This window comes from Stegodyphus dumicola, chromosome 1 (genome assembly GCF_044657685.1).
Source record: "Stegodyphus dumicola isolate Sdum_Otavi_A_Nest chromosome 1, ASM4465768v1".
In the NCBI taxonomy this organism is placed as follows: Eukaryota; Metazoa; Arthropoda; class Arachnida; order Araneae; family Eresidae; genus Stegodyphus; species Stegodyphus dumicola.
In genome coordinates, this window is record NC_140768.1 from 270946426 (window position 1) to 270960479 (window position 14054).

A 14054-nucleotide genomic window follows, 5' to 3' on the forward strand; every position below is an offset into this window, starting at 1 on the left:
GAGAGTGAATATTATGACATTTTAATCCGTTTCAAATCCTAGGAATTCCGTAAATAAAATATGTGCCATTGTTAAAAAATCATAACGTCATTGAGTACGCTGCTTACCTTTCTCTGCATCTCCTGCTTTATCTTTGTCATATCTAACATCTTCATAGGATACGCCGACATATTCCAAGATGGCTCTCGCTAATTCTGCTGCAGTAGTGAATGTGTAGTCGATGATTTTGTATTGGGGCATTCTATAAAGAAACAGATTAAAGGTTCTTAGAATGTAGTCTTTGGAATGAATGTATGTGAGTTTATGATTGTCGATGCAGAAACTTGATTGATGAGACATATATGAATCATTACATAATTACTACAGTTAAACTTTTTGTTATTGCTTAATAAAGGCATTTGCTTAAAAAAATTTCAGATCATTTCAGTAAAACTGCTTAAAAGTGTAACCCGAAAATAAGAGGTTGCGAGAAAATGTAATATTTTTCTTTTTAATTGCTAATAACTACGGTTATAATACGTGGATGCGTCTGTATTTTTTCGAGTTTAAAATGCTATCAGTTTAAGACATAATCCATAATTAAGGTAAAACCGGAATCTAAAAATTTCAAATAACAGACAATATTTCAAAAACGATTTTATGATAAAAAAATTGTAAGAAATTTTAAAAAAGGCATCGAAACATTAAGATTGTAAACTATCATTGATAAAGATTATGTAATTGTGAACGTAATAAATGGCATTAGACGCATCTTTTATTAATTATAACAAAGTTGAAAATGTCATAAAATTATTAGTTGATGTATTATAAATTAAATGTATTTTAATTTATATCAGTCTGATATATTATTAATATAGTAAAATAAAAATTGAAGCTATCGAAAACAGTATTTACGGCTTTTCAAGCAGTCAATTTGTTAATGAATGTAGACTGATTAAAATATGAAAGCTGTATTAATGATTGCGTGCTTTGCTGAATATCAGCACTGAGAATCGACTAATGTGAGGGCACATGCAAGATAAATTGAAGGACTTTTGCTTTATGCAGTTGCAGAACATAGCTTATAAATTGCTGAATTTGTTAATCAACAACAGTCTTATTGAAAGGGAAAAGATAAACAAAAGATTTTGTACTTTCTTCTTTACATCTTTTCTCGGCAAACCGAGAACTGTCTATGCTGATGGAAGATAAATTAAAGATCTTATTTTCATTCAGTGGTAATACTTAATAGTTTCTACCCCTTTCATTAATATATCGTCTTCTGGACCACTAAAAGTGTTGATTCAACTTTTTAAAATTAATGTTTATCCTCAATCCGTTGGCACACATCCGCCAATTTGGATGCCGGACCATTTGATAGTTTTCGTTAATGTATCAGCTGAAGACTGTCAGTCAGCTGCTAAGTATTCATACTTTTATACTCCTGTATGAAAATTCCTTAAATGTCTTGCTGACTGCAGGCAGAATTTCTATGAAAAAAATACAGTGAAAAAGTACAGTGAAAAGTACTGTGAAAAGTTTGATTCGGAGAGAAAGAGTGAAAAAACGTACAGTCTGAAAACTACGCATTAGAGGTTAGTACCTCAAAGAAGAGTTCACAATTAATTTTTTTTAACTATTAGAAAATGTAAAAGTCGTAAAAGTCTCACAAATATTTCTCTTAGGTTCTTTAATTAAAATAGTATGCTCTATTTGTTAGAAGCTCGCAGAACTGAATTTTTACTAATAAGCAAAATTCAACTCAAAACGAATTTGAATTTTTAAATCTATGAGATTTGCTTCTGATTTTTGTTTTTGAAATTAAAATGACTTAATTAAGAACGGGAAAATATCAAAATATGAGAAATATTAATTTCAGTTTAAACAAACCATTGAAACGGAGAGGAGAACAGAAAAGAAATATACAGAGAAGATTACGATCTATTATGGCAGACCTTGTCAACCTGTGACCTGCGGGTCACCGAATGACCCATTTCATAATTTCAAGTGATCTACTTGAATTCCGAAAATTTTATGTAATACATAAAAATAAGTTAAAAAACATAAATATGAAACGAGCACTTGAAGAATGCATAAAAAGATAAATTGAAACTAAATAACAACAATAACATCTTTGTTACAAAAATTGCAGTAACGAGCATGCATTTTTGTATTTTTACTTTTTTAAAAAATAAAAGAATAAATAAAATCTGAAAAGTTTCAGATTTTAAATTATGTCCAAAGGGCGTTTTTTAACGTTTTGTGTGTTACCTTTATTTATTAAATATCATGTTCTTTGCACTTAAACCATAAAATTTAGTTCAACAGCAGTGTCGCAAAATGATTTTAAAATGAGCTTATCTTTAGAATTTCTGATACGCAGTTCCTAGCGCTGGAGACAAAAAAGTCCCCCCCCCCCCTCCGTAGAGTGTTGCCATTGCTCGCTCTTAAATCGTTGAGTTTGTTAATCAAAAATTCGTTAAAATTTTACGAAATATGAAATCGGCAATAAAACAAATCCCAAATTTCAAATTTAGGCTTTCACTTGCCCGTATTCGCAGTAAGATTACGTCATTCAAAATTGGGTGGCACTAGTTACCGTTGTTTTATCACGATGCGTGAAAGATACATACATTTATGCAGATTCTTCATTATTCAGTTTCTTCAAATATAATACAGAGCGATAGTATTTGGTGGCAAAAGCCTGAAATGTGATACAGCCTTTTAAACGCAAAATCGCGAAACGAAAACAAGAGTCCTTCAGGGACAAAGCCCCTTTGGACTAAAAATTGTAACATAATTTCAAGGAGAAATCGATAAGTTTGGCAACGGCGATCCCTTATCCAGAATGCCGAAAAACTGCCTTTGCCATTTTGTGCGCATTCGGTTCAACTTACAAATGTGACCAAATATTTTCATATACAGTGTCTCAAAAAAGTGATGGGACACTTGTGCTTTACAAAAAGAAACTGTAATAAAATAAATTAAAAAAACATGTAAAAATTTTTTGTGGGTGTGTTTCATACTTAAATTTAGTAACAATTATTACATAACATACATTTTTTCAAAATATTAAAATATTAATTTAATAAAAATACAATTGTTTAGAACGGAGCAAAAAATGGCTCACATAAGTGATGGCACATTACGTACTATGCAACAAAAATCGTCTGAAGTAAGCAATAAAAATATCTTTTGGGGTATTTATTTTTACTCAAAAGCAATTGGCAATAATTTATCCTGAGACTATTAGAAGAATAATTCGATGGAGCAGCCAGGAAACAGGAGAGCAGCCAGGAAAAAATTCTTCGTAAGTGAAAAGAATAGAAAACTCAGACAAAATCCAACATAAATAAGAACTCTGATTACTGGAATGAAGTTATATTTGCTGATGAGAGTAAATTTAATATATTTGGTTCTGACGGTAGAATCTTGGTGTGAAGAAAACCCAGGAAAGAATTTCGCAAGCAGAACTTGGTGCGAACAGTAAAACATGGTGGAGGAGGAGTATGGGGGTGTATGTCGTCCGCTGGAGTTGGTAATCTTGTTTTTATTGACAGTAAAATGGATCAGTACAAGTATATTGACATTTTAAATCAAAATTTGAAATCTTCAGCACGAAAATTGATCCTTCGTAACGATTTTAAATTCTACCAGGACAATGACCCCCCAAGCACACTGCTTTGAACGTTAGACTCTGGCTGCTGTATAACTGTCCTGAAATAATAAAAACACCACCACAATCTCCAGACTTAAATCCCATAGAGAATATTTGGCAAGAATTGGAATCAAGAATTCGCAAACACACCATTTCTTCAAAACAACAATTAAAATCGGTGCTTCAAGAAGAATGGGGTAAAATCACCCCAGAAATCACAAAAAAAATTAGTGGAATCCATCCCAAGAAGATTAAATCATGTTTTAAAAGGAAAAGGAAATCCAACAAAATATTAAAACCTTTTAAAAAGTAAAATTTTTGGATAAATATTTGATGGAAAAGTAAGTGTCCCATCACTTATGTGTGCTATTTTTTGCTCCGTTCTAAACAATTGCATTTTTATTAAATTAATATTTTAATATTTTGAGAAAATGTATGTTATGTAATAATTGTTAATAAATTTAAGTATGAAACACACCCACAAAATTTTTTTTACTGTTTTTTAAATTTATTTTACTACAGTTTCCTTTTGTAAAGCACAAGTGTCCCATCACTTTTTTGAGACACTGTATTTATTTTAAGTAAGAACAAGAGCACTTTAACTACCGAAAATTCAGATGCTTGTATTCGATTTAAGACGACTGATCAAGAGTTGACTAAACTGACGTCACATGTTCAGCATCAGAAGCCATAGATTTGATATGGAAGAGAAAAATTAAGTTCATTCAGTTATTTTGTTTTAATAATAATTAGAATTTGAATTTTTATATTTAAAACGTATTGTAATTATTTTCTCAATAAAATGTATCTTATTTCATCAAAAATAGATTATTCTAAAATGAAAATACAACTCACCCGAAACGTTTTATTAAATAGCGGCATTTTGGTTGATTTTAACTAGCAAAAAGAAAAGGTTGCCGAACGCCTGATCTATGGCGTTTCTTCAAAATTTCCCGCATTATCAGTCAGTTTTATTTTGGATGCACGTATTTTATTTGTCACACTTATGTATAAAAAATACCACTTATTGCAAAATGTTATTGAGAAGTCCAAATAAAATAACTGTTATCTTCGTATGTTGAAGAAGCATCGCCGAATGGCAAAGAGTGTGTTCTTGTATTTCTAATACTTTTATAACAAGAAAGATCCATCGCTAATTGAAAAAAATAATCTTTCGAAGAGCTTTAAATCACCTATTTCTGATCTTTTTTTTTTTTTTTTTTTTCCCTTTTTAATAATTTTTCTGTTTTTCAATAATAAAATAGACTCCTTTCCCCCAATAACGTTAATTTTTCACCCGCCTCTTTTGGTATTCTATCTGTTTATAGTGTATCTTTTCTATTTCTCTTAATATTACCGTACTGTAAGTTATATTGCCCAGAATATTAATTCGTTACATGGACTGGCAAAGTGCTCTTTGCTGAGAATTGTTCACAGTTTTTCCGGAGTTCGTCTTTCAAGTTATGATGATGCATATATTAATGTAACAAAACGAGAGATATAACAAATGAAAAATTATGTACTTAATTTTTTTTATTTTTTCTTTAAAGATAAATTTATTTGTTAAAATATATGTAATTGTTAGTTTCTTAAAAACGAGTTTGGTATATATTTCACTTAATATTTCTTTAATAAAAACTTCTTAATTGGTTACAGAATGCAAAACAACATTAAAAAATTATTTTTGTATAAAATACGTTAGCTTCCAAAAAAGTTCTCTTATCGAACATGGTATATTCTGCATAGTTTTATAATACATTCCACATATTTTATCATTTCTTAATAACTTATAATTTCGTATTGAAAATAGTACTTGATAAATAATATTAATACTGTTTCTAAAAATATTATAGTTTCCCAGTTATGAGAAAATGTTCGAATGTTCGGAAATGTTTTATAAAGTAATTCTTTGAAACAAAAATAGTTTTCATAAAAAAATGTACCTTTCGTTTGCGTCTGAAGCCTGCGAAGTGAAGAGAACCTTCCTTCGGTGGTAGAAGGTGGTGATACTAAAAAAAGGAAGAGGTCTGTATCAGGAGATGCCCAACCTGCAATTGCACTAGGCAGTCAGGTCTTGCCTGGCTTTAAAGACTTAACGCTCCACAGGTCAAGGCGTACGTTGAGCTCAATTTGACGAGCTTCAGAGTTTAAACTCTTTGCCGAGATATTCGGAGGCATAGCTTTGTGTCTCAGGGAGCGTATATGTGTTGCAAATGGGTATTGTAAAGGTCAGTGGAAGTTATATCCGAAATAACTATGCAAGAATGATTAAAATGCTCTAGTGAGCTGTTTTTTCATACTGGTTTGAACATTTCCATGGTGTGTTACTATTTTCTTTTAGCTGAATTTATTCGCTATAAATAAAGTTCAGAAGTCAATACCATTGGACGAGGCCTCAGGTTTTTCATTCATTTCCTCTAACGCAAAAGTACTTTTTTTACCTGCATATAAAAGTAGAATCATTTAAAAATAATTTTATGTGTATTTCTTAATAACGTTTTGCAACAAGTGTTATTTTACACAATAAATGCGATAAATAAAAAACAGCATATAAAATGTCGACTTCTATTTCTTATGCAACGAACTAATCGTAATGATTTACTTTATAGAAACGAAACGATTAAAATCCGATTTTTTTAAAAAATTTTATTTATGAATTTTGATCGTATTTTTACTTCCTTGTACGAAGTAAAGGAAGTATTGTAATGAACGAAACCGGGTATCGTATTTCAACGAAACTATCCTTTTTGACCGCTATCGAATGCAATTTAACGATGTTTTTGTGTGACATCTGTACGTAAGGACAAAATAAAGTACTCTTTTTATCCAAACGAATTATAAAACTGATATAAAATGGATTCAGAAGAGATTTTTTCGTGGCGTCTTGTATGTGCGTATGTATGTATCTCGCATAACTTAAAAAAGAGTGTTCTCAGAATGTTGAAATTTTGCATATAGGACTGCTTTAACGTGCGGTTGTGCACCTCCCTTTTTGGTTCCGATCGGCCGAACCAAATATATATATATAAACTTAAAGCATCTAAAGTTAAAAGTAAATTGGAGTCAAAGCAAGACAATTCCTCAACAATATTAATAATTGCTACCGTGTATAAGAGGTTTACCCCAATATCTAAACAAACCAAAATTAAAATAAGGATTCATAATAGTACAAACTCGAAAAATAAAAATTCAAAAGGGAAAAAAATATACAAGATAAAAATATAAAAATTAATCTCCTTTTACTGAAACTTCAACTCAGAACTCCTCAGGGAAAAATGAATTAAAGCTTCATAAAAGTCGATTAATATGTTTAGAAAACCTGTTTCGTTCTCCTGGTTCATTTCAGATCAAAAACCGAAAAGCTATTCGTCTTCTTTCAAATATAAAAGGGCAAATATTTTCAAACATTGTCTTACGAAAATTATAAACATTTCGTATCAGCATTTAAATGAACCTTCTCAAACTCTTTAGAATGGTCTTCAAGGACTGTCTAATTAGCATATGTTCGGACAAGCAATCATGATTGGCTATAACTTAATATTTGCATACTGCCATCTATAGTGGCAGTGATTTACAGACGCTCAAATTTAACTACGCTTTCGAAAATTGCTAATTTTCATTGATTGCTTAGCTTTTGGAAGCCAGTGTATTTAAGATTGATGCGAATATTCGTCACATCATGTTTAATAGCTTGAATTGCCTGAAAACATTGTGGTCTGAAGTTTGTGGCACGTGGGCTTCAGGCTTTCAAGCAATTTTATGCGGCCCGCAAATCCATTTTAATTATGTATTTGCTGCTAATACGGTGCTTGTGTTTTTAGAGACAGAGATATGAACTGAGCTTCATATGCGCGACTGTTATTGAAAAAAAAAAGAATGAATAGGGTTAGGCTTTGTCACTATATTCTTGTACGTCAGGCTCGTGACTGGGGCAATATGGAGGACTTTCTCATTGTTTTACAGTCAGTAAATTTAGTTTGCTAGCCAACAGATGGTGGCACTTCAGTATTCTGAAATTTCCGATTAAAGTTAAAAACGAGTTATTTAGAGGATAATTCAACATATTGGAATTACCTGAAATAAATGTCAATCTAAAATTTAATATTTAGCTGTCAGTGCATTTGAATTACAAAATATAACCAATAGAAATTTCTTGCAAGTACCAATCTTTAGGTTTCAGGCAGAAAATAAATTTCGCAAAAATTGGAATTTAAATTGGAATTTTTTCTTTTGTGTTATAATTATTATTTTTTATTACATTTTGATAAATATCAGGTCAGGGAAATTTAAAGTTCAATATTATTATTACTATTATTTTGTCTTTTGATTTATTAAAAGTGTTTAAATTTTTTTTAAAAATATGATCTGGTTCGTAGCTGCTCCCAGATCGAGCATTTAGCCCACATGCAGTTTGAGTTTGAGATTACTGTTGCAGACCATCTCGACAAGCAAGAACAACCAGAAGCCACTAGACAAGAGATCCAGCGAATAAAGTGGTTGTGACTTAGCTGTGATTTATCTCTGCCCTAAGAACTCCATAGCTAGTTTGACCATGAAGACTGGGAGTGTTGTGACGATGACCGTGAGGCTGGGAGGGTTATGACGATGACCGTGAGAGTGTTATGACGATGACCGTGAGAGTGTTATGACGATGACCGTGAGACTGGGAGTGTTGTGACGATGACCATGAGACTGTGAGTGTTATGACGATGACCGTGAGACTGGGAGTGTTGTGACGATGACCGTGAGACTGGAAGTGTTGTGACGATCGAAAGATGATTTCATCCCTTTTGCACTACAATGTGAACTACATTTTCCGAAGTCTCAGATGATCCCAATTCACTTATTTATCATACAGGAAATATGTCAACTTCATCTTTCGACCAAGTTCAGGTGTTTATTAGGTGCAAGTTTCCTTGCGTGACATAATTTTAAGCGAACTTATTTAAGATATACTAAATTTGCATCTGTTCACTAGGGAGTCGGCGAATTAAACTTTTTCTCTTATTATTAAAAAGTTAAAATTTTGATTCATCTACGGAAATATGGAGACTAAGATCTGACACAACGGGAAACGTGAAAAATCAAACTGCACCGTTGCTGGGATTCATGGATTTTCTACGCCTATAATATGTGCTAGGCACTTAACATGATATGATCGCGCACAATGAAATGCGATAATTCTTTCCAAAAATATTTCTTTCGTAGTTTCTTTTCCAGTGTAAGATTTAGTTTGTATGTTTTAGTTTCTTTTTCGTTTAGTGTGTGGGGGTAGAGAGGAGAAGCTTTTTTAGAAAGCAACTGCTTGGCTCCTTCGTATCCTTTTAAGTCATCATCTCTTTACGGTTGTTATTTGAATATTTTGGAGTATACTAAAATCATTGCGCACCTCAGAAGCTGTTTTGAAACGGTTATTAAATGTGTATCTTCAACTTTTAATGGGCATTAAATGCTTATCTCCAGTGTTTAATGCATACTGAATGTTTACTTTCGGATTTGAACAAATACTAAATGCTTATCTTCATTTTTTTAAGTTGTAAGAGTGTGATGAAAACTGATAAAAGCGATGTCTGTTCTGTTCAAATCTAGTAAAACTGCTTAATGTTTTAGGCTTAGTGCACGCTGAAATATTTAAGTCAACTTATCTAGAGGCTTGACATATCAATCTTTTTAAGAGTTATTGTTTCGGCAGGTATGTCAGTAACAATCCTATTGTTCGAAACAATGCAGACGTTTTCAAAATAAAGTGTTAAAAGAAAGATGGGTTGTAAAATTGCTCTAAAATTGAAAAAGTCTACTTTAATTGATAAAATCGGATCACTAACTTCGCGAAACTTTTTAGGCTCCCAAATTTTTTTTACCTTCCTGCCTTATTTATATAGCTGTTTCGTACAGTTATAAAAATATAACAGATTTTCTGTTCTAGACAAACACATATTATGATATTTTAAATGTTATATTTTCGTTGAATTATAAATACGGCATAGAAATATATGTAATAGAGACAGATGCACCCGATGTTCAATGATTTTAGATATATAATTTTCCCATATGCATGCAGTACTACGATTGGAGATGATAAGCAGCTGCAGATTACATCATAGTTGGATAAAGGCAATCAGGAAAAGCGAGCATAGATTATTGCAAAACAGTGCTGCATTAAGAGTAATACAGTTGTGGTTCCGCTTTTTAATTCCATTAGTTGATTAAGATTTGGTTTGCAAATTTTGGTATTATTATTATTGGTCGAAAGACTTTTAGAGTTATGTAAACTCCCTATCACATATGCTTCCACAATGCGGAACTGAATATTGAAAGAGACATTTCTCAGAAACCCCACATTTCCACGAAACCTACGTAGCCAGGTTACCACTTTCACTTGAACGCCAAACAGTAATCGATTATCGCTCAGATTGGGATCATGTGATCCTTCAGGAGCAGAACTTTCGTCTGATTGGTTGATCTTTCCGCGGGACAGAGCTGCAGATGGAACATTTTCGCGAAGTTTCAAAATATCCCGCGTAGCCGGGACATCGTTTCCGTAGCTAGGCGGGAGTTCGCTTCCGGGGGAGCTGTTTTTTCTAGGAATCCTCCCGTTTAAACCAATGCTATCAGAATCTCGTTTCTCAGAAAAGTCCCGTCTAGGATGGATCGTTGCTAAATGTGATAACCCCTTTAGTACACGCATCTTGAACGTATATAAGAATCATATGATAAGGATTAATTTAAAAAAAACGCAGTTCAGAGAGATTATTATATACATGTTCCTATTTTTAGGATAAAAATGGCCAATAACCAAACTAAAAAGCCACGGCATAGTGGTTAGTGACCCTGACTGCCCTAGCGATGGGCCCGGCGCATGGTTGTAACTGTCCGTCCCTTCATAGGAGGCGACGGTGGCTGCCTATTAGATGCTTTCATAATGAAATGGCCACCACTTCTGGCCTTTGTAGTGGCGCAAGGCTAAAGCGCCCGTCCATTAAAAAAAAAAAAAAAAAAAAAATGTCTCGAAATGACGCAATGCAGGAAAAGATTATTAATTTAGAATTCAGAGCCGGAATAAACAAATTAAAAGCTGAGCATTAAGGGGATATTGCTAATTTAAATTATAATTTACATATTTTTTAATCGTGTGTATATGTATGATTTTTGTAGTTTTTGTGGAAGATGAAACCAGTTCACTCAAGAATAAATGGTCCAGAAAAACTAATGCGTAGATAGATGATTGGGGAGAAAATCACAACTGGCTTGATCTTAAAACATCATTTTTATTTTGAAAAGGAAAAATTCTTCAGAAATACATTTTTGCTTAAACTGGTGTCACACTAGCGATGCTAAACGCACCCCGTAATGTCTGTATACGCAGTTTACATTTTAGATAACAGAGAAAGAAGGCAAAGCGGGAGACGTGGTTTATTCAAGCAACAGCACGCGTCAAAAAGCGATGCGTAATAACTGCAGTCGTATTTATAAGCCAGAAGTCTTTGTTTTATTCCTGAGTAGCGACTGGGCTAAAGATTTTCCAGTGCGGACAGATTTCGTTGAAAGAATGACGTAATATGTTGCCGAATGGTGCTAAGCATATACTTGTTGCGGGGATGTGTTTAATTAAAATGTATGAATTTAAAGGTCTATTGCCAATTGGTTAGGAAAAATTAGCTGAGATCAAAAGCATGGCTAGTTTATTTGATTAGCATTTGAAGTTGCTCCGTGATGACAATTACAAAAGTCAAATTAAAATCCATCTTTGTCCTACATTTATTTAAACTTTTTTTTTTTTTTCTTTCTTTTTTTTTTTTTTTTCTAGCTCTTAACTTTGATTGCTAAACATATATAAATAAATGTATTTATGACGAAATCTAGTCTGTTGTAGATGGTAATGATTTTCTCTTGTTTAATTAAAGGTTTTCTTTTGAGTACTTTTAGGTTCAGTTTCGCTCTTGCCTTTATGTACATAAATATATGCCTCGTTAACGATGTTTAAAAATCGTATAACGGAAATTAATTTTAAAATTACGCAGACTTTATTCAGAAAATTTTATTATTAGCATATAAGGTATTTCTCCCGCCTTCTTAGCATGCCCCCGTGGTGTAGTGGTCAGCACGCTCGATGCGTATTCGAGAGATCCGTGGTTCGAGTCCCGGTAAGGGCATTGCTCGTTTTTCATCTTTCCTGCTTCCAAACTAACCTAATGTCTGTACAGTAGCGCCCGAACTAAAAAAGGTGTTGGATAATGATTTTCCACCACCAGGATTTTGCAATTGGATCCCCTAATCCCCAATCGCCCTTTAAAAGGGGAGTATATAAGGTATTTCTCCCGCCTTCGTGGTGTAGTAGTAAGCACGCTCAACGCGTATTCGAGAGGTTCGTGGTTCGAGCCCTGGCTAGGGCATTGCTCATTTTCATCTCTCTTGCTTTCAAAATGCCTAATGTCTCTACATATTACTATTTTTAGGACAGAAAGGGAAAATAATTAAATTAAAAAGAAGACTAGGGACTATTAAAATTTAGCATTAGAATTTTATCTTGCATTACGTTTATTTTATAAGAAATTCGAAATACATGTCTGGAGGTTTGATTTCCATAAATGTTGATATTAGCATGCATTTGCAGTTCTCTCTCTCAAAATAAAGTACAGAATATTAGGAACATAGTGTAAGCATTAGGAGTGGAAGGGTTGTAAAAGCACTTTTTAACATCCTCAACTAAAGAAAAAATCCATTTAGTAACGGGTTCATAATGCTTTAGTATGATAAACACAAAACGTTTCATACCTTTATGTGCAAAATGGACAGAGGTATTTCAGGACAAATTTATTGACTTTTCAGAGACTGTTACGGAGTAAATATGAATATTTTTTGCTTAGATTTAGGGAGAAATTGTAAAAAGAAAGTTACTTGCTTTAACCATTGATGCCATTAGATGAAATAACTCTTGCTATTAATTTTGTAACTAACTACCTTATAAGACTATTAATTATTAATATCTATTAACTTTGTACATAAAGATATGAACTATTTGTGCTTAATTTATTAAGACATAATGCACAAACATTTTTAGATTTTTGTTAAATATGTAAACTGTATCCATAAATAAGTATATATATTTGCATATTTGAAAAGTATTTTTTGGGAAAACTTGCCTTTTTGTTTTTATTGTAGTTGCCTTTTTTTTTTTTCTTTTTAGCCCAAAGGAGCGTTAGCTCAGAGGGGCTATTAGTCTCTAAACGGGATTTTGCGTTGAATGACTGTAAAGAGCTGCATCACTTTTCAAATTGTTGCCACCAAATATTATCGCCCTGCATTATTTTAAAAGAAATTAATAAAGGAGAATGTACATGATATGTAGGTATGGTTCTCGTATTGTGAAAAAACGACGATACCTAGAGGCAATCCTCCACGCGAACAAGGGCACCTGGCAGCTCGAAGTTTGAATTTCGGATTTGTTTTATTATCTTTTTCACATTTTTTTTTTTTTTAAACTTAAACGAATTTTTTATTAACAAAATCAACGATTTCAAAGGGAGCAATGGCAACACTGTACAGAAAAAAAAGTTATCTCCAACCAAGGAGGTTAGAATAGAAGGAGGGAGGGTTCGCAGTTTCCTCCACTATCGGGGAATGAAACGCCACCGAACAAGCGGCGTCCATGTTTGTAACTTCAAAACATTGCATTACGGCAGGGAAACGTGCGTGTTTTTAAGCTGTTCCGTGCGTGTATTTTCCACTAAAAATATGTAAAATTTATAATGAAATACTTCGCTATTGTTAGTTTTTTGTTTTAAAGTTATAAAGATGATATCTGTAATTTACTACGTACAGAAAAATCATTAAGAAATAGTTCGAAATCTAAATGCATGTGCATAACATTAAAGCCTTTAAAAATAATGTTTCTGCATATTTCAAGAATTTGTTTAGGTTTTTATTAGCAACCTGTTGGGTGTACTTTCCAGTTTTTCCTTTAAGAAGTGATATTTCTGATTTATTCACAATATTGTAATTTATTAAAGAATCATTAAAAATATATTTAACCTGAAATTAATAGCAGATAATTATCTAAAAAAATAGTCACAGGTTGCATTTTTTTAAATGAAAGTTTTAAATAGATTCTTTTCACAAACAACAACCTTATAACAACAAGAAAATAAATATTAATAAAATAAAACAGATTTATGTGAATTCAGTAATTTCAGTTTATGCGCGTTTCATATTTATGAATCCCAAATAAATTGCCTTGAATAAAGCTCAATTATACCTATACCTATATTTTTGGATACATCTTTCCACATGTTCAATTGTGTAAATATTTTACTTACTTTTATCGCTATACTGCCCACAAATTTGTAAATTTATGAAAAAAAAAATTAGCAACAGAAAAGCTATAAACAGAAACATTAAAATGTATTTAACATATTTC

At 32.3% G+C, this 14054-nt stretch overlaps 2 protein-coding genes across 4 annotated transcripts in view; one reads left to right on the forward strand and one right to left on the reverse strand.

The window, feature by feature from the left end:
- The window catches only part of LOC118183747 (glutathione S-transferase 1-like), a 46739-nt gene extending 41001 nt beyond the window's left edge, over positions 1 to 5738 (reverse strand). The window contains exons 1-2 of the mRNA XM_035353346.2: positions 5581 to 5738; positions 108 to 241 (exon numbers count right to left, since the gene is read on the reverse strand). Of these exons, the coding sequence (XP_035209237.1) occupies positions 108 to 240 (133 nt within the window). The 5' untranslated portion in view covers position 241; positions 5581 to 5738. The remainder of the gene's footprint in view (positions 1 to 107; positions 242 to 5580) is intronic.
- The window catches only part of Sap-r (prosaposin), a 213936-nt gene that overhangs the window by 8393 nt on the left and 191489 nt on the right, over positions 1 to 14054 (forward strand). The window lies entirely within an intron of this gene.